Source organism: Pelobates fuscus, chromosome 6, assembly GCF_036172605.1.
Source record: "Pelobates fuscus isolate aPelFus1 chromosome 6, aPelFus1.pri, whole genome shotgun sequence".
NCBI lineage: Eukaryota > Metazoa > Chordata > Amphibia > Anura > Pelobatidae > Pelobates > Pelobates fuscus.
In genome coordinates, this window is record NC_086322.1 from 188,538,039 (window position 1) to 188,558,154 (window position 20,116).

The 20,116-nt window shown below is 39.0% G+C and overlaps 1 protein-coding gene across 1 annotated transcript; it reads left to right on the plus strand.

Annotated features, from left to right (window-relative positions):
• The first annotated feature begins 470 nt into the window (after window positions 1-470).
• LOC134614620 (alcohol dehydrogenase class-3) lies at window positions 471-18,216 on the plus strand. Its single transcript, XM_063458604.1, has 9 exons — window positions 471-577; window positions 1,216-1,317; window positions 1,963-2,104; window positions 4,358-4,445; window positions 7,234-7,453; window positions 9,824-10,084; window positions 10,710-10,845; window positions 13,896-14,034; window positions 18,051-18,216. The coding sequence occupies exons 1-9, from the start codon at window positions 560-562 to the stop codon at window positions 18,073-18,075; spliced, it is 1,131 nt and encodes a 376-aa protein (XP_063314674.1). The 5' UTR covers window positions 471-559; the 3' UTR covers window positions 18,076-18,216.
• Window positions 18,217-20,116: the final 1,900 nt, after the last annotated feature.

The following is a 20,116-nucleotide window of genomic DNA, read 5'->3' on the forward strand; positions in this document are numbered from 1 at the left end:
CCTTTAGTTATTTATGAGCTGTGCAACACATACAATATATTAATATTAAATGGCTCACTTGGTTTGCGGTTTGTAGAAACATCACAAAAACATATATAAAGTAATAGTGGATCAACACATATTTAAATAAACCATACTACGTGCACTCAAAGCAGCACTTAATATACACGAGCCATTTTAGGCTCATTATGGGTTGTGTACAGTACAGGTATGGTATACTGTAGTTCTAAAAGTGGAGGTCACTATGGAATGCACGAACGCTCACTTTTAGAACTTTACCCTAGAAGTATTTTTTTTTTAGTTGATCCCCACTCAGTAAACTTTTATACTATATACAATAGTTTTCTTTATTATTATATTTTTTTTTTCTCACGTGGGTCCTTACTTCTTTCTCATGTAGCTGTATAGAACTTTTACTACTGAAATACGCTGGGGTCCGTCACTCCGGTAGGTGGCGCTCAAGTCACCTCATCGCCTTTCTGTTGGTCTCTTTCGTTTTCCTAGTCAAGTCGCGAAGTAGTGGCATTTTGGCGACTGCTGCACTGGGACTCTGTGGACCATGGCTACTGAGGGCAAGGTGAGAGCAGGCTGCTAGAGATCTAGTACACCGTATGTCAGAGGGTGCATAGAGCCAGCTCTGTACATACACTGTGTCTGCTATCCTGCTTACTGAGCAGCAGGGACGTGAACTTGACACTGAGGATTGGGGGAGGCTGTATAATATATCTACCAGGTTTAGAAAACACAGTTCCTGTGTATTTATTTATTTATTTATTTTTAATTAGGATTACTGTTAGAGTTCAGTTAGAGTTTGACACTCTGGATATAGGATAGTGGAAGGCTAACGTAAAATATATATATAATTATTTTTTTTTTTTATTTTATTATAGAACTGTAGTAATGCTTGCTGTAATAACACAATGTGATTGATATATATATAAAAAAAATGCCTGTGTGAGGAAAGTGGTGTAATTATAACATGGTGCAGTTATGTATTAACAGAGATGTAAACGGAATTAGAATACCGTAGTTTAAAATAGCATGGTGTGCTTTTCATAGACCAGTGGTCTGCAGAAATTCCATTTCTAAGGAATTAAGGTTAGTATTGCTTTGATAAATGCTGACCAATAAAATCTGGTCACTGAGTATATATGCTGTCTTTTTTTTTTTTTTTTTTGGCAAATGATTGATTGTTTATGTTTCTCTGTTATGTAGGTCATCAAATGTAAAGCAGCCATAGCCTGGGAGGCTGGGAAACCCCTTTCCATTGAAGAAGTGGAAGTTGCACCACCAAAGGCCCATGAAGTCCGCATCAAGGTAATTTGATGCATTGTACCATGTTACAGTAAGGAAGTACATATGTACGATGGGTATTAAGAAACGAAAAATGCATATGTTAGCTGTGTTTAATAGAGAATACAATGGTCCCTTGCAATTATTTTTAATATTTTTTTTTTTCTTCCTTGAGCATTTGATAAGGTAAAGCCAAATTTGATGGCTGATTAATTTATGAGATACCTCAGACTAATAAGTGTTTTTAAATGTGTTTCCATTAACATTGCAGTTGTGTGTTTACTTTCTTATTCTTTAAGGAATCACATTCTTGACGTTTTAACATTTGTAAATTAGCTAAATTCTTCATAAAATAAAATTTTAAAATACTTTACTTGCACACTATCCCAAATCCTTAGGCACATTTAAATAACTGGAGGTTATGAAATAACTGGAGTTTAAAGTTGTACACTGAAGTCTAAAATAATTGGCAAGATGATTACAGCAATGTACTACATAAAGAATGCATTCACTATAATTTGAACAGATCTTTGATATATCAAAATAAATGGTTCATTCAGACATAGATGTTGCCCTTGGAAGAAATTTTGTTTTCCCTCTTTTAAATTATTTATCATAACAAAATACATGACTGGAAGCACATAAAACAGATCACATTAACTTTTACAGATCGTGTCTACGGCTGTATGCCATACCGATGCCTATACTCTCAGTGGAGCTGACCCAGAAGGCAGTTTTCCCGTGATATTGGGGCATGAAGGAGCTGGAATAGTGGAAAGTGTAGGAGAAGGTGTTACTAGAGTTAAAGCAGGTAAAATGTGTTTCATTGTATGTATTTGGGGCTGGATTCTAACGAACACTCAAGGCATCATAACTACTTAATTTCTTTGAAGTGGTCATGATGACTAGATTGCCCTGGCACCACCTCACAGTTGACTTTTAAGCTGTTTACTAGTGGTTTAATGTTACACTAAGGTCCCTGGCCGCTTCTGCTCAGGCTCCCTTTTCATTGTTAATCCAAGTGCAGCCGTGGGGCAGTGGTAAGCTGAAGGCTTCACATGATGCAGATGTCATTTGGGTATTCCAGCCAGTATAACTACTTCAAAGAGATGCCCAGAGTGTTACATGCAGAAGGAGTGAGCATTCTAGATCCTAAATCACATGTTGAACGCACCAGCCTTGGCTCAAATACACACAGAGGTAAATTTATAACTGGAAGAAAGATATCTGAGTACGTGCTTGTTGTTGCACGTTTGCATCGTATAACATCAAATAGCAATTTTTATGAGTCATATAAAATCCATTCTGCCGCTTTAGATATCCTACTGTCTAAATGAGGCAGAACAGTTATTGGCTGTCAGCTTCATATGTCACAACTTTGGTTTTAGAATTATACAATATTTACAGTATTTAAGTCATGCTTTTAAAATTACCCTTTTTAAATGAATTATGGAGGTAAACAAATCACAAGTGAATATCCTTTTGTGGTGCATTTTTCCTCAGATTTGTATATTTTTCAGTGGCTTATAAAAAATACATATTTATTCCAAGCAAGGGAATCTCTATGCTGCTTTTACCTTGGCCTCAGGCTCTGCTAATCCTTGTTTAGTGTGGAGGAAGAATTTGCATGACTTCTTCTACACAGTACAAGTTATGTTTACTTCATCACAGCATTACAAATTAAAGTGCAACCTGTAAATATGACTTTGTTAGTATTTTGTCTTTCCTTTCCTTCTTTTGTGACCACTATAGGAACAAAAACACAGATGTAGAACTTCTATTAACTTGAGAGTGTAGCTTCATGCATGTTTTTATGAGTGAAATTCTTACAGTTCTGTTATGGAAATGTGTAGTGTGATATATATGTTGTGTGTGTGTGTGTATATATGTGTATATATATATATATATATATATATATATATATATATATATATATATATATATATGACTGCTGTTTTTTTTGTTATTTTTTTTTCTTCAAATAGTTTTTAGTAGCTATTTAATATTATAATAAAAAAATACAATAATTAAACTAACAATCATAAAATATTGGTAAGAGGAAACTTGTGAAAGTATCAGTCTGAATATACAATATTTTTGTGCAATATTAATGTATTTTTATCGATGATGATAAAATAATTATTATTATATCTATGTAAAACAAGTTTGTACTAATAATTTACAGTTTGAATATCTTGAATTATTAACAATGAGATTTTTTTAACCTTGTTTTCCCACTTAGTCCAGAAATAATGAAGCCGATCCCATAATAAACATGACTTTCTAATAGCCATCGCATACGATTTTGTTTTCTAATGCTAACTTTAGTACATCAACTATAGAGGGTATAGCAGGGGATTTCCAATATCTAGGTAACTAGGGTGTGGTGGCTATAAGAATATGTCCTATGATTACTCTGTCTACTTTATTAACAGATTCTGGAATTTTTATGAAGAGCATGATTTCAATTCAGTTATTTTCATATTTAAGACTGAAGTAGCCAAACTGGAAATATTCTCCAAATCAGCTGTGGTTCTTTTACTTTGTCCTTACATTTTAAATACAATTTACATTTGCAACAGTCACTTTAGTAAATAACCATTCTAATGTTTTTCTAAAGATGTGAAAGGGAGTCTGCAGAGAGTCACTTTATCTATATTACAAGCCAGGTGTCACAGCTCATTTGGAAGGGTGAATGAATAACCATTTAAAACTCCTACTATTGAGGTAGCAGTTCATGTGTCTAGTTGCCACCAGTATCCCAGACACTGTCTTACTGGACTTACAGGCTTTGCCAAATGTGCAGCAGAACTTTTACATAGAGGAAGACTTTACAGGTTCACACCATTTTATTGATTACTTACACTGATGCCTTAGGGGGAATCTTGATGGTACCCATGGGCTACAAGCTTGAACCTTCCTACCATGTTAAATTTGTGTTTGTAGGTCACTTGAACTAGTCAGTGTTTAAACTGAAGCTTCTAGCCTGGCTGCCTTGTACATATTATATTATATAACCCTGATATTTTAAATAATCTGCACTTTTGTTTCTTTTTCTTTCTAGGCGATAAAGTTATTCCTCTGTATATTCCACAATGTGGGGAATGCAAGTTTTGCTTGAATCCTAAAACCAATCTCTGCCAAAAGATAAGGTAGTAGTTAAGTGCATGCTATCTGTGTATTGTATAACATTTTAGTCCCCACATTGACCGTAAACCTTGCTATTAAAAGTAAAAAAACAACATCATAAAAATCTTGATGAGCAATATCTCAAGCTACAACAGTTTTGGATTATAATTCTTGTGCAAATTGTAGTTCACAGCAGTTTAGATTTAGCTTAATGCACATAGGAAAAATAGGTTATCAATTATGAGACCTCCAGCTTTCTATTTACACAATTCTAAAGATGTCTCTGTTCTTTAATAAATTGAAAGAGCATGATTACAAACTCTTTCGAAGAAACTGCTAGAGGAGCTTCCTGCTGTTTCACGGAGTTTGACTCCGTGAAACGACGCTGGACATCCTCACGCTGTGCATGAAGACATCTGGCGTCTTCAAATGCCCCATAGGAAAGCATTGCACATTAGTTTACCCCTTGGCCCTGACGTCAGAGGAGACAGTACCAATGCCGAGAAACCTGAGCACTGGAATAAGGTAAGTGAGAAAAGTGTGTTTTTTGTTGTTGTTGTTTTTTTTTTTAACCCTTAAACTGCCGCTCCAAGCAAATCAGTAGCTCCACATTGATTTAAGCTGTTAACGACCTAAGTAACATCCACTTGAGAACTGATGACGGTCCTGAACCGTCATAGTTAGTTACCGGGCCTGGGGGGACTGCCTGACAGCCCAAATAGTCCTCCCTTGCAAATAAGGCCCCTGCGGTCACATGGCCGCAATAGGTGTCCAAGTATCTGCCTGCAGGGGGATTGCCTGTTGCTGGAAAATAAAAATATGTTGGTAAATAAAATAAAAACATTTTTTTTATATATATATATATATATATATATATATATATTATAAAATATAAATAGTTACATACAAATAAAAATATAAATAAAATTATTTGTAATTTTATTCTAACTGTATTTTGATATTAATATATATATCTCAAAATACACTTAGAATTACATTTTATATATATATATATTACGAAATATATATCCATACACATAATTACATAAATAATTTCATATATATACACGTAGACTTATATAAATATGTATATATATTTAAATTCTACGTGCATATTTATGTAATTGCATAATAAAGTCATTGTATTGATTGCAATTTGAGTGACCTGCTTGACAACCCAGACAGAAAGTCCAGAGAATTTAATTTTCTAGCACTATATTTAACCCTGTAACTTTCCATGACACCCTAAAACCTGTACATCGTGTGAGTACTGTTTTACTCGGGAGACTTCGCTAAACACAAATATTAATGTTTCAAAACTGTAAAAAATATCACAGCGATGATATTGTCAGTAAAAGTAAAGATGTTTCGAATTTTTCACACAAACGGCACTTTCACTGATGATCTCATTGTTGTAATATGTTTTACCGTTTTGAAACACTAATATTGGTGTTCAGAAAAGTCTCCCGAGTATAACAGTACCCCCCATGTACAGGTTTTATAGTGTTTTTGAAAATTACAGGGTCAAATATAAGGCTTGATTTTCTGTTTTTTTAGTTTACCTTTGAGAGCATATGGTAGTCCAGCAGGAATGAGAATTACCCCCATGATGGCATACCATTTGCAAAAGAACACAACCCAAGGTATAGCAAATAGGGGAAGGTTCAGTCTTTTTTAGTAGCAACTCAGTCACAAACACTGGCCAAAGTTAGCGTTCATAATGTTTTTTTGCATTTTTAACACACAAACAAATATAAAAGCTAACTTTGGTCAGTGTTTGTGACTAAGTGGCTACTAAAAAAGACTGAACATACCCCATATTGAATACCCTGGGTTGTCTACTTTGAAAAATATGTACATGTGAGGTGTGATTCAGAGATTTATGACAGATAACAGTGTTACAATGTCACTAATGATAAATTTAAAAAATATATATTTTGAAACACCAATGTCTGTCTTGTACTTCGAGCCCTATAACTTGCAAAAAAAAGCATGTAAGCACTGGGTGTTTTTAAACTCAGGACAAAATTTTAATCTAGTTAACAGTATTTTTTCATTAGCTTTTGTAGACGAGTAAAAGATCTTTCAAGTAAAAGTCAATTTTTTTTTAAAATTTTTCACCATATTTTATTAAATTTTTAAGTAAATTATATGACATGATACAAATAATGCTATGTAAAGAAAGCCCTTCTTGTCCTGAAAAAAAACCTAATATATAATTTGTATGAGAACAGTAAATGACAGTGGAAAATTACAGCTAAACACAAGCATCACAAAAGTGTTTAAACAGCCCTGGTCCTTAACGTACAACATGGCCAAAACAGTCCGGTTCCTAAGAGGCTTAAAACAAAACAAAAAACACTTCCCTTTTTTTTTTCCTTCATGATCAATGGGGAGCTACTGATTGGCCTGGAGCATCAGCTCACTGCGTTAACAAATCAGTTGCACCCTGCACTTCCTGTAACTGAGATTCAGAAGCCAGAGGCTGACTGGGGAACCTAGAGATCAGCGCTGGAGGCAAGTTTTGGGGTTAAACCATTTGAGAGCAGTTTAACACCTTAATGGAAGAGAGCGCACTTTAGATGAAGTTTATTTTTGTGACCGGACTGTCCCTTTTAATAGTACTTGTATTTCCTTCTTTCAAAATATGTGCATGCTCTTCTCTTAGTTACTTTAAATCAACTGCATGCCGAAATGTCCCTTTGGATCGTCGAAAAAAATGATCCTTTGGTCCTATATTGCAGAATATTTAAGCTTTGCATAAATCATAAATTACCACAGTTGTTTGATAGCCATATATTTTCTTGACAGAGTCACCCAAGGTCAGGGATTAATGCCTGATGGGACCAGCAGATTTACCTGCAACGGAAAGCAGATTCTCCACTTCATGGGTACCAGCACCTTTTCAGAATACACTGTTGTTGCTGACATCTCTGTTGCTAAAATTGAAGACTCTGCTCCATTGAACAAAGTCTGCTTGCTTGGCTGTGGTATCTCAACTGGATATGGGGCTGCTATTAACACTGCTAAGGTAGTTGATGTTGTGCTTCTATTGACTATACGTGAATCTGCTAGTAAACATGTTGAATAGTTTCCAAGCATACTATACCGACATCAATCAATATTGCTCATTAGGTGCTTACAGAACCACTGAAGTCACCCAGGCCATTTCATCTTAATGATGTGATCTGGATGCAGTGGTCCTGTCCTTTTTATAAAACATTGCAGTCTTTTAGAAACTGCAATGTTTCCATTGCAGGATTAAGTCCACCTTTTATTGACTGTCTTCCTGGCAGCCACCAGAGGCACTTCCGCTGCACTACCGTGTAAAAATCAGCCAAGTGACGAGTCCCCAAAAGAAAGCATTGATTCGTGTTTACCTGTGGAAAAGCCTGAGGGCCAGTGGCAGATTTGTATTCCTAATGCCTTATTGTTCCTTTCAGTAATAAAAAAGTGTTTAATGCCTGTTCACTTCTGTAAGGTACAATGATAATCTGTAATGTTGCCAGTAACCAGACACCTGTGTAGAAATATAACCCAGTATATGTGTTGTACATCTTAGTGGTAGGGTTAAACAGTATTGCTTTGGTTTAATTTCAGTTCATATTAAATACATTTTTGTAGAAGACTTAAAGATATTTTGACTTTCAAGCAGGGATCCACCAGGCTCTGATCACTTCCTTTGGTGAGAGCTGGAAGCTGTCAGAGCTAAGCCCATTAATGCATGACTTAGCTATTTTGTTGAAAGTGATCATCTGATGCTTTTTAACCAATTACAGACTGCTGTAATAATAAAGGTGTCAGGAGTTCATTGCCTTCCTCCCATGGCATGTAGTCAACTGATTAGAACAGTGTGACAGCTCCGCTGTGCACGTCCTTCCCAGAAGTCACAAGGTCTTGCAAAGTGCAGGACTATCTCATGGCTTAGAGCATCAGGACCTCTGTTGGAGGTTGGGCTAGCTCGAGCGAAGGTGGGCTGTAGTACGTATGGTACTTGGAGTATTCCTTTAACTGTAGTACAATACTTTTTATGCAGCTGGCAAATGCATAGGAATGATGTGACAGACCGCCTGGCACCCCAACCAGGTGCCTCCGCCAATCGATGCTCCTAGTGCTCCCCGAGTACTTCCAGCACGCCACCAGACACCATCAGCACTGTAGTCCCCTCTTCCAGCGTTACAGCTTGGTTGGGGTCTCGCTGTCCTCCACCGACCCGGACCCAAGACCAGGATCCAGCTTCCAGTGGGTAGACTTCTCCTAGTCCAGAGAGCAAAGCAGGCTGCTCTTAGAAGAGAATGTAATTATAATGCCAGGGGAATATAGTGATATAGCAATTCCCAGGGTAGATACAGCCGTTTCCCCCCACAGATAATATGAGACTCAATGTTGGTAGCCACAACTGGCCTTTTATGCACTCCCCCCTGGACCTGAGAGTAGACTACAGTAAAAACATACATGCGATTACTTTGGCTCTCAGGACACTCCCATACAAAATAGGTCAATCCCTCCCCTGTGCCTGGGAGATAATTACTTGAGTACACAAACATATAATTAAATTATCTCTCAGTACAAGAAACATGCAATACAACAAGACCCCAAAAGTACACCTAAAACACATGGGAACCCCACCGTTTCGGGGGGGCAACATATCCAAAAATCACCCAGATCGGTTCAGGGGTTCGCGATTTCCATGGAAGTCATAATTTTGACCGACCTTGCACATGGTCCTTTTACCCAAAACCGTTCCAGGCAATTAGTGCCAACAGTCGGTCTCTATGGAGTAGGCTGGCAAGCAGGTCCCTCCAAGAACATGTGGCAGAGGCATTTCTGTCACAAATGAAATTCTACATCTTAGGCTCACTGGTTGCTACGTTTTCTATGTTCTCTATCATACTAGGTTGTATTTTATATTTGGTCATTATTGACCTTTCATAGTACAAAAATGACATAGTAGCACTATAGTGATGCAGCATTTTAAAATACATCATATTCTTTGCTACCAAATATGTTAATTTCAGTCTACAATAATATATAATTAATATATCAACACATATAGCAAAATACATATTATACAGCTGTGTTAGTCAATGGGATGGAATGCAAAGAGGCCCAGAAACAAACGTCAGTAGGTAATCTTTTTCTTTATACTTTTGATGGTGATTCCGGTTTAATTTTTTTCTTATTTTTAACATCCCAGTTGCCACCTGTGTGTGATCTGCGACCATTTCGCTCACACTATCTAAGTGATTAAATATGATATTTGTGTTTTGTAATTTTTCTTTTAGTATTTGTGAGATTTGAAGAAAAAAAATGGGTGTCACTTGGATTGGTATAAAAACTTCTATTGTTTGTTGAAATATAACACAAAGAGAAATTATGCAATTTCCCCCCTTGCCTTCAGGTTGAACCTGGCTCCACATGTGCAGTTTTTGGCTTGGGAGGAGTTGGTCTGGCAGTTATCATGGGCTGTAAAGTAGCTGGAGCCACTCGCATCATTGGAGTTGATCTTAATAAAGAGAAGTTTGGAAAGGCAATGGAATTTGGTGCTACTGAATGCATCAGTCCTCTAGACTACAGCAAGCCCATTCAAGAAGTGCTGGTGGAAATTACAGATGGTGGAGTAGACTATTCTTTTGAGTGCATCGGAAATGTTGGAGTTATGGTAAATCTACATCCTATATTGCTTGATGCTGACTGTATTCTGCACGGTAAAACTTTATTAAATACAATATGTATAATAATATTAAGTAAAAATAATTCGTCATAGTAAACTACTAATAGCTTATTTGTGTTCTAGATTCTAGGTTTGAATTGAAATTCCCTTTTTTTTTTTTTTGGAAACATAGAATTCTGACGGCAGATAAGAAGAATCATTCAGCCTGTCCAGTCTGTCCAATTTTCTAAATACTTTCATTAGTCTCTTATATCTAGGATAGCCTTATGCCTATCACACGCAAGCTTAAACCCCCTCACTATGTTAACCTCTACCACTTCAGCTGGAAGGCTATTCCATGCACTCTGTAAAGCAATACTTCCTGATATTATTTTTAAACCTTTGCCCCTCTAATTTATGACTATGTTCTGTTTTTCTCCTTTTAAATGTAGTCTCCTCCTTTACTGTGTCGATTCCCTTTATATATTTAAATGTTTCTATCATATCCACCCATCTCATATTCCTCTAAGATCCTATAACCTTTCCTGGTACGTTTTACCCTGCAATCCATGAACCAGTTTTGTAGCCCTTCTCTTCTACAAAGATATTTTTTAATTGTTATTCATTTTATCAGAGAGCTGCTTTAGAAGCTTGCCATAAAGGCTGGGGTACAAGTGTTGTAGTTGGTGTAGCAGCATCTGGACAGGAAATCTCAACGCGTCCATTTCAGCTTGTCACAGGCCGAACTTGGAAAGGAACTGCATTTGGAGGTGAGACTTATATTTGGCAGTGTCGAAAATTAAATTATGTTTTAAACAAATCTGTTGCAACTTTTAAGGCATTCTTAAACTATTTTGGAACCCTCAAACCAAAGGGTGAGTGGGGGGGGGGGGAGGGGGGCTTTTTTCTTTAATTTTATTTTTTATAAATGTATATATTATTATAGGTTTATCCATCCATTGTATGTTACGTACTGCATAATGTAACTAAACACACTGTAAGTATGCTCATCCTATGTTTTAGGAGGAACGCAACAGAGATTAGATTTGTTATGTTTTCCTCAAGTAAATGGATTGAAGTAAATCTACATCCAGCATAAGTCACATTTTGCCCTGTAAATCAAGACTAGCTGGAATGAAGCACTAGAGCAGCGTTTCCCAATTGGTGTTTCGCCAAAAATGTTTAAAATAAAATGGCCGCGGGTGGCAAGGGAGCAGTGGGCAGTGATCTCCCTGCTCAGCTTTCTCGTGCGCACAGGAGTGATTCTGAAGCTGGAATATGACCTCGCTCCGGCATCACTAAGAGGCGCACAAGGGAGCTGAGAAGGGAGATCTTAGGTGGGTCCTACTCTAACCATTTGCCTTGCTTCCTTGAGCTTCTGGCAAAAATATCTCTAATGAGACAGAAAGGGGTAGATATTAGAGATATTTTTACCAGAAGCTCAAGGAAGCAAGGCAAATGGTTAGAGAAGGACCCACTTAAGAGGTCTGCCTTGACATGGCAGGTGGGCATCTCCTCTCATGGCCATTGGAGGTAATTAAAAACCTCCATTTGTTTAAAAATACATAGGGATGTGGAAAGAGCGCAGGTAACTTTTTTTCTTTGGTTTTTACTATATGTATTTTGGCTGATGTGTACTATGGTCGTTGCTGCCGCCCAGGAGTAATGGGAGTTTGAGCGCAGGTCTATTTTCTTTGTAATAATACAGACCTTGACCTTGACAAAAAGGAGAGCAGGAGAAAGTGTCTTGTAATAATCAAGTATAAAGGGTATTAAAAAAAATCCCTTTATAAAACCTTAGTGTGCTGCATGCTCAAAACAATATGTATAGTATAGCCTGAGAAGAGCAAAACGTCCGAGGTGCTCAGGATATCGGTTACACAGCAGGCAGCATAAAGAACATGTAGCCTGTGTGGGACAGTAGGTGAAAAGATAGTCAGAGATAGGTAATAGCCATTGGGGTTCTATGAATAAAACCCCTCAGATAGAGTAGTGGGAGTAGACGTGCATCTAGTTGAATGGAGGCATAACCCCACAATAAAACCAATGGTAGCCAAACCCCACTCCCAAACCAACCGTGCTAATAACCGTCCGTAGCTAGGAGGCTATCCAGATAAATGGCTAGAGCTGTCCAACCTAATCACCTCGGCTATCTGCTGCTTCTGGCAGCTAAAAGATTATTTGTAGCTTGCCCTGCTACTTGCACTTATTCTTTTAGTTCACGTTTCTATTGAGGGGAGAATAGTTTGTCTATCCATTTGTGTTAGCTGTAGCTTTTTATGTTAAACACGCAGGGCAAGCTACACGATGTTGATACACTATGTCAAAGGGTTTCACAGGAAATATTTATTGGGAACCCCTGCACTAGAGAAATTAACCTACCACAGTATTTGTTGTACAAAACCTCATATGTTTTTCCTTTTTCCTTTCATATTCTTTTTTTAGTGTTGGTTTTCTTTCTTTGGGGGGGGGGGGGGGGGGAGGGGTTTAAAACAATAATTGGTTCCTGCATGTATATTTCAGTCATTTATTATATTTACATTTTTTTCTGCAAATTTAGACATGTCAATTTTGTCTTGAATACAAACATTTTTATGCTCGTGGAATCTAGTTTACTAGGAGAATATTGATAAACTGATGCTTTGTTTGCATCTTTATTTTACAAAGCAGCCTCATGTGCCTAATTAGCAAAACACAAACAGATTTACTTGAAATGTCTTGTTACCTTTACTACTGAATTATATTCCCCTTCTGCATATTGAAATCTAAGAGTAAGCATGAATTAGTTTATAAAAGCACCCAATTTGCTTTATTTATTTGTTATTATTGTTTTAATGAACAGCTATTATGTGTGTGTTACTTGTAGAGCACCTTTTTTCTTTTTTTTTTTTTTTCTTTTTTTCCACAAACTGTCATTATTTTAGGGGTAATATTCAGTAAAATGTATGTGTGTATTAGAGCTGCAATAACTACCGGTAATTGATTTAAAAACGATAATAGTCAAGACCTTTGTCAATGATTCTCATTATAGATTAGTTGGTCTGATTTACACGTGCATAGTTATTGAGGGAGAGAGAGCAAAAGCGCATGCTCACACTCTTGCAGGTAGACACTCTCTGCTCGATTTCAGCTCTCCCTACTCACCATGCTACATTGCCGGTGTTTGCCAGTCTCCTCGACCACCTCTGCTCAGTCCTTGCTGGCCTTTTTGCTAAGCAGCACCTCACCAGAAACAAAGGACTCCTACAACATTTCGACTTAAACAAAGGTTTGGCCTTTGGGGACATGGAGAGATGGCACCAAGGCTCGCCTTTGGGGTGTGCGAGGCATGTGGCCTGTCAGCACATTCTAATGTGAGGGGAGGGTACTCCAGGGAGCTATCAATGTATAGATCATAGCTCCTTACAGATGATCAGAGCATTCTACAAAACGAGCACCGGCCTTAGGGAGCAATGAACAGACCAGATAGCAGCCTACTGGACATTCCTCTTTCCCTGGGCTAAGGCAAGCAAGATGGAGTATGGGAATAACTTTAAATTGGTAATTATTGTTTTCTTTGTTAATATAGTTCATAGAGGGAGGTTTTTTTGTTTTTTTTTTAACCAGTTAGTTAAAGATTTACCGTAAAAGAAATCCTCCGATTATGTGTGTATGTATGTGTGATATAGATACATATTGTTTTGGATAAATACTAATTGTAATCTTACTTTTTTGAGTCTACGATGACATCCAAGAAATTACATTTGTGCAAAGAATGTGTTAAATGCATTATATTATATCATATTAGTTAAACTTATGGATTTTTTTTTACGTATTACAGGTTGGAAGAGTGTAGAAAGTGTTCCAAAGCTGGTCTCTGAATACATGTCCAAAAAAATTAAAGTTGATGAGTTTGTTACTCACACCTTATCCTTCAGTTCCATTAATGAAGCCTTTGAGCTAATGCACGCAGGGAAGAGGTAAGTCATTTATTTAAATACCAAAAATTCACACTGTATTCTTTACCAATAGTTCCCTTAGTAGACATTTGACTGTGTGTAATTTAGTCTTACAACGTTAAATGATGTTTGCAAGAACTACTTGATCAATAATTTAGTTTTTTCCAGTAGAAATTTGTTGTTTTTTTAAAGCAGAAAAATAAGGTTATTGCGAAAGTGTGAATTATCAGCTGTAATAAGCAGGTTTTCAGTTTTGCTATTTTGGCCTAAATTTGAAATTCACTTTGTATTCCTGGCAATTCACACTTTAATGAATGACAGTGTGACATTCTTACTTGAAGTATTTGGCATGTAAATGCATGCAAAAATTACATACTGATCCTAACATAAAATATTAATGGCCTCCACAGTGTGTTCTTTTTGCTGTGTCTAGCTGGAAGTACCAAATAAACTGTCTAATTGAATGATAACATATATACATCCCAACATGCACTTTCCAGCCCTAGTTCTTAATTAGATGGGTACTAGAGTCCTAATCGTGGATAAAAACAGGGAATCTAACTGGGATGGAATGATTCTTCGGAGGTATATTGTCTAAATACTGAAACGCACGTCAAACCGTTCTTTTGTTAGATTTCACCTGATTAATGTGATGTAAAGACCCTAGAGATGAGTCGCTAGTGTGGTTCAAATTATAATCATGATTTAGCAGGCATGGGGATTTTTTTTTGCTGCTAACCTATTGTGTGGCAGCCTCATGGGATCCCAAGTTTAAGGAAGGCAGTCAGCGTATAATCAGGCATGTTTGAGCCTGTTTAAAAATCTGTTGTAATTGGAATTAGTACTTACGGTCATTTACTACTGTCTGTCTCTAACTACTTGCTATTATTTCCCGATTACGTTTAGTCAATACGTTTAGTCAGTATAGCTCTGAGGAGTATTTCCATCCATTAAAGGTTGGAGAGTACAGATTGAGATGTAGATGTGCTGTCATTTAGTTAGACCATGGGTCTTGGGATTTTAGGTGAATGGTGGTGGGTTCTGCAGAAAACGCCTGGTTGGCCTTGATGGTCATGGACCAAGGCCGGCAGGGGAGATCAACTCCCATGCAGAGCCAGCCTTGCTGTAAGCCCTCTCGAGCTCAAAGATCTCCTTCACCTGCCCACTGAAACTTAGTTCCAGCAGAGGGAGGGAAGGTCCTGGCATGCTCTGTGTCCCTCCCGCAAGCAAGTTGTTGGGAGCTTTGCCGCGCATTACCATGGCAACGCTCCGATACAGTGCTGTGCTTGCAGGAGGACAGAAGAGTCAGCCTGCAGCCGGAAGAGCTGCAGACTAAAGTGAACATGCAACCACTGGAAAACCAGGGCTTGCAGCATTATCCCCATCCACCCCTCCCTGGTAAAAGGTAAGAAAAACGCAGGGTGAGACAATAAAGGGACACTATAGTCACCAGAACAACTACAGCTTATTGAATTTGTTCTGGTCAGTAGAATCATTATCTTCAGGCTTTTTGCTGTAAACACTGTCTTTTCAGAGAAAATGCAGTGTTTACATTACAGCCTAGTGATAACTTCACTGGCCACTCCTCAGATGGCTGTTAGAGATCCTTCCTGGGTCATGGCTGCATAAAATGCATCGAAACATGACTAGATGCTGATTTGCCAGGGCTGTGTTTGAATCATGCTGTCTCTGTCCCTGATTTGCCTCCTTCTCAGTCTCAACCAATCCTATGGGGAAGTATTGTGATTGGATCAGGCCGCCACCTCTGATGATATCAGCAGACTGCTTGTTTTTCTGTGTCTAACAGCATGCAGAGTTACAGCTTCAGGCTTAAATACAGTAATATTTTTTACTATATTTATGGAGGCATTTGGGGCCCAGGGGGGCTAGATTGTGTATTTAACACTATAGGGTCAGGGATACATGTTTGTGTTCCTGACTCTATAGTGATCATTTAAGATTTTCACAACTCACCCACCTACACACAGCATAGACCTCATGCACACCTCACATGTACACACTAGCCCACACAGAACCTATCACACACACACACTGCACCCCACACACTAGAGCTCTCCTGTCTAAAAATAAAAACATTGCACTTGTGCTCTAAAATTAGTTAAGTTGGCACTGGTGGGCGGTAAGGAAACTGTACCATTAACAAAAATTCAAAAGTGGGTGGTAGGTATTAAAAGGTTGACTACCCCTGAGTTAGATTGTTTATTTGGTACTGCCAGCTACTTAACTGAAACTATTGGTCGGTTAAACAATTTATTTCTGTATCCCTTGATCTATTTGATTATCAATCCAATCATAGACTATAGTTCCTGTGTGTAGCTGTTGCTTTCTCTATCATACAAATAGATACATTTGTTATACTGAGCTCACCATGCAAGTACCGTATATACTCGAGTATAAGCCGACCCGAATATAAGCCGAGGCCCCTAATTTTACCCCAAAAAACTGGGAAAACTTATTGACTCGAGTATAAGACTAGGGTGGAAAATGCAGCAGCTACTGGTAAATTTCTAAATAAAATTAGATCCTAAAAAAGTTATATTAACTGAATATTTATTTACAGTGTGTGTATATAATGAATGCAGTGTGTGTGTGTGTATGAATGCAGTGTGTGTATGCAGTGTGTGTATGAATGCAGTGTGTATATAATGAATGGAGTGCAGTGTGTGTATATGAGTGCAGTGTGTGTATATGAGTGCAGTGTGTGTATATGAGTGCAGTGTGTGTATGAGTGCAGTGTGTGTATAATGAATGCAGTGCAGTGTGTGTATGAGTGCAGTGTGTATATAATGAATGCAGTGCAGTGTGAGTGCAGTGTGTATGTATGAGTGCAGTGTGTATGTATGAATGCAGTGTGTGTGTATGAATGCAGTGTGTGTGTATGAATGCAGTGTGTGTGTGAATGCAGTGTGTATATAATTAATGGAGTGCAGTGTGTGTGTATGAGTGCAGTGTGTTTATAATGAATGCAGTTCAGTGTGTGTATATGAGTGCAGTGTGTGAGTGCAGTGTGTATATAATGAATGCAGTGCAGTGTGTATGTATGAGTGCAGTGTGTATGCAGTGTGTGTATGAATGCAGTGTGTGTATATAATGAATGCAGTGCAGTGTGTGTGAGTGTGTGTATGAATGCAGTGTGTGTGTGAGTGCAGTGTGTGTGTGTGTGAGTGCAGAGCATTGGTGGGGTGGGCATTTTATTAATTATTATTATTTAATTATTATTGTAATATATATTTTTTTTATGTTATTATTTTTTTATTATTATTTTATTTTATTTTTTTAATTTATTTTTTCGTCCCCCCTCCCTGCTTGTTAGCTGGCCAGGGAGGGGGGCTCTCACTCCCTGGTGGTCCAGTGGATGGGCTGTAGGAGGGGGGCTGTCAGGAAGCTGTAACTTACCTTCACCGCAGCTCCTGTCAGCTCCCTTCTCTCTCCTCCGTCCGTGCAGCTTCCTCTGCAACTCTCGCGGCCGCGCGGAGCGTTGCCACGGTAATCCGTGGCAACGCTCTAACCCCGCGGCTCTCGCGAGAGTTGCAGAGGGAGCTGACCTGGGAGCTGCACGGACGGAGGAGAGAGAAGGGAGCTGACAGGAGCTGCGGTGAAGGTAAGTTACAGCTTCCTGACAGCCCCCGGTCCTTGTCTGTATTATGGCAATGAAAATTGCCATAATACAGACAACTGACTCGAGTATAAGACGAGTGAGTCTTTTTCAGCACAAAAAATGTGCTGAAAAACTCGTCTTATACTCGAGTATATACGGTATATACATTTTGATACACTGAGCTTAAATTGTTACTTTGACCATGTACCTGGTGCTGGCTTTCGCCAGGTTTCATGATTTATTAGGTGTGCATTCAACAGTCTGCTATTGGTATATGGTGCTTAGTTTAACCATACGATTTAGAGAGCATCATTTCATTGTTCATAGTAGTATATTTTTATATGGCTTGACCAACTTGATAGCAACACTTTTGCAATACAAAACCATGCACATAAATATTTTTCGTATTTTTCTGCAGTATTCGAAGCGTTTTGAACTATTAAAGATTTTTCTTCATATCAACCTTTTCAGACTGATGCAGCAACCTGTTTTACTAGTTCATACATAGAATCATTGCACATTGCATAATAAAAAGTCAAAAAAATCCGTACTAATGAATTTCTAATAAAACCTAAATTTGAGCACCTTTTTGTCCTAGTTTTTTTTTTTTTTTTTTCCATTGTTGCTTCAAAATTATAACACTTTTGGGGGGCGGAGCCTGACCGTCAGTGGAACCAGACGTGTGAGCCCTGAGCTCTCTCTCCCCAGGGAATTAAATCCGCAACCATTCGCACTTATACGAAGGATTTCAAACAACATACCACCCTCAATTACGCAAAAAATTCTCGACACCCAATGGGATGCAACAAAAAACGGAGGGACCTGACCCCCTCAGTCGCCACGATATTAAGAACACCCAAAGAGCAGCGCCCACCATCTTTATCACAAGGCCTCACGGACTCTGGCACAAACTCAAAACTCAGAGGACAGTGAAGTGCACCCAAACACAGATGCCCCTCTGACAACAGGGGACCTCTGCAGACTCCTAAAAGAAGCAACATGCGACATAAAAGCATATACTGGCGCTGGAGAAAAAAATTACAGGCCTACGGGGCGACCTTGAAGCCCTTGCATCCCGGACTAGCCAAACCGAAACTCACTGACATATCCAAGAGATCCCAGTTCCACGACCATGACCTTACCAGACTCAATGTCTGGATACAGCAGCTAGAAGATGGCATGGACGATCTGAATAATCAATCGCATCGGAAAAAAACATAAGGCTAAGGGGAATGCTGAAAACAGTGACGCAAGACGTCTTCCTCCCCACAATCAAAAATGTTCTGAGCTATGCTCCCTGGCGCACCCGAGCAGGAGCCCGCCGTAGAAAGAGCCCATGCTAAATAGTACCTCATATAACTGACAAAGGTGCAACAACGCCAAGCCTTACAAGGCACTTAGTAACGTTGAAAAGTTTTATGTCATATATGTTCAATAGTGCTCACCCTACCATCCCCACACAACTTCCAAGGGTACAGCAAAGCCAGGCCTAATATGGCAACTAATAATTGTGAAGGTTGAATGTAAAGATTTATTATGTTCGAATTTCTACACAATGTACCGCACGACCAGTTCAGGGGAACAGGGAAGTCCCAGACCTCACACTAAGGCCGCCTAAGCCCCCCCCCCCCCATAATACACAGCTGCGTCGCATTACCACCGACCCTCCCCACCCCACACAATTACCATAGGCACGGGAGCCCCTCCAATGGCCGGGCCCAACGGGGAAGGGCCCAGAGACCACACCACCCTTTGGCCATTAGGCTTGGCCCCCTGGGACACACATTACACCAGTCTATAAGACTACCCCGACAGGTAGCCTAGGGAGACGGGGGGGAACGAGGCACGTGATGGCAAGGGGGAGGAGAGCAGGAGGTACAGGGCAAAGGGACAATGAGCAGTATTCCAACAGTCGCACATGAGGAGCTGCTAGCCGACCCCCCTCCCCTCCGAACCTACATTGTGACCCTTTTCCGCAGGTCTGGTGAACGTCACAGAAGCGAGATACCCGACAAACGTATTGACGCTGGGCAAAGCACAAACACGACATCAAGACTCAACCCCGACTGAACGACCACAACCCCCGATCAACAAATATTCCGTCATGATTCCCTTTTATTCCAGAAGGTGTGTCCTTAAGGGGTTAATATTACTTATGTACTGTATTCTTAATGTGCAAAGGCTGTACTCATGCAATTGTATACTTTAACCTAAATTCCCATACAACTCACCTAAGACACCCACCCACTCAACCAAGACCAACAGGTTTGACCTCATCAGCTTACCGACTGCACACACCTAAGATCCTAAACAGTACAACAAGAAGCTCAAAATACACCACAAAAAGAGACACATAAACGCAAACCCTGGGGGGGGAGTGGACCCGACCACACCTACTGGTTCACTCACCCAACCCAGTGACCAAACGCAAACTACCGAACCACCACTAAGAACAGCTTTGTGCATACACAAAACACACAGCAT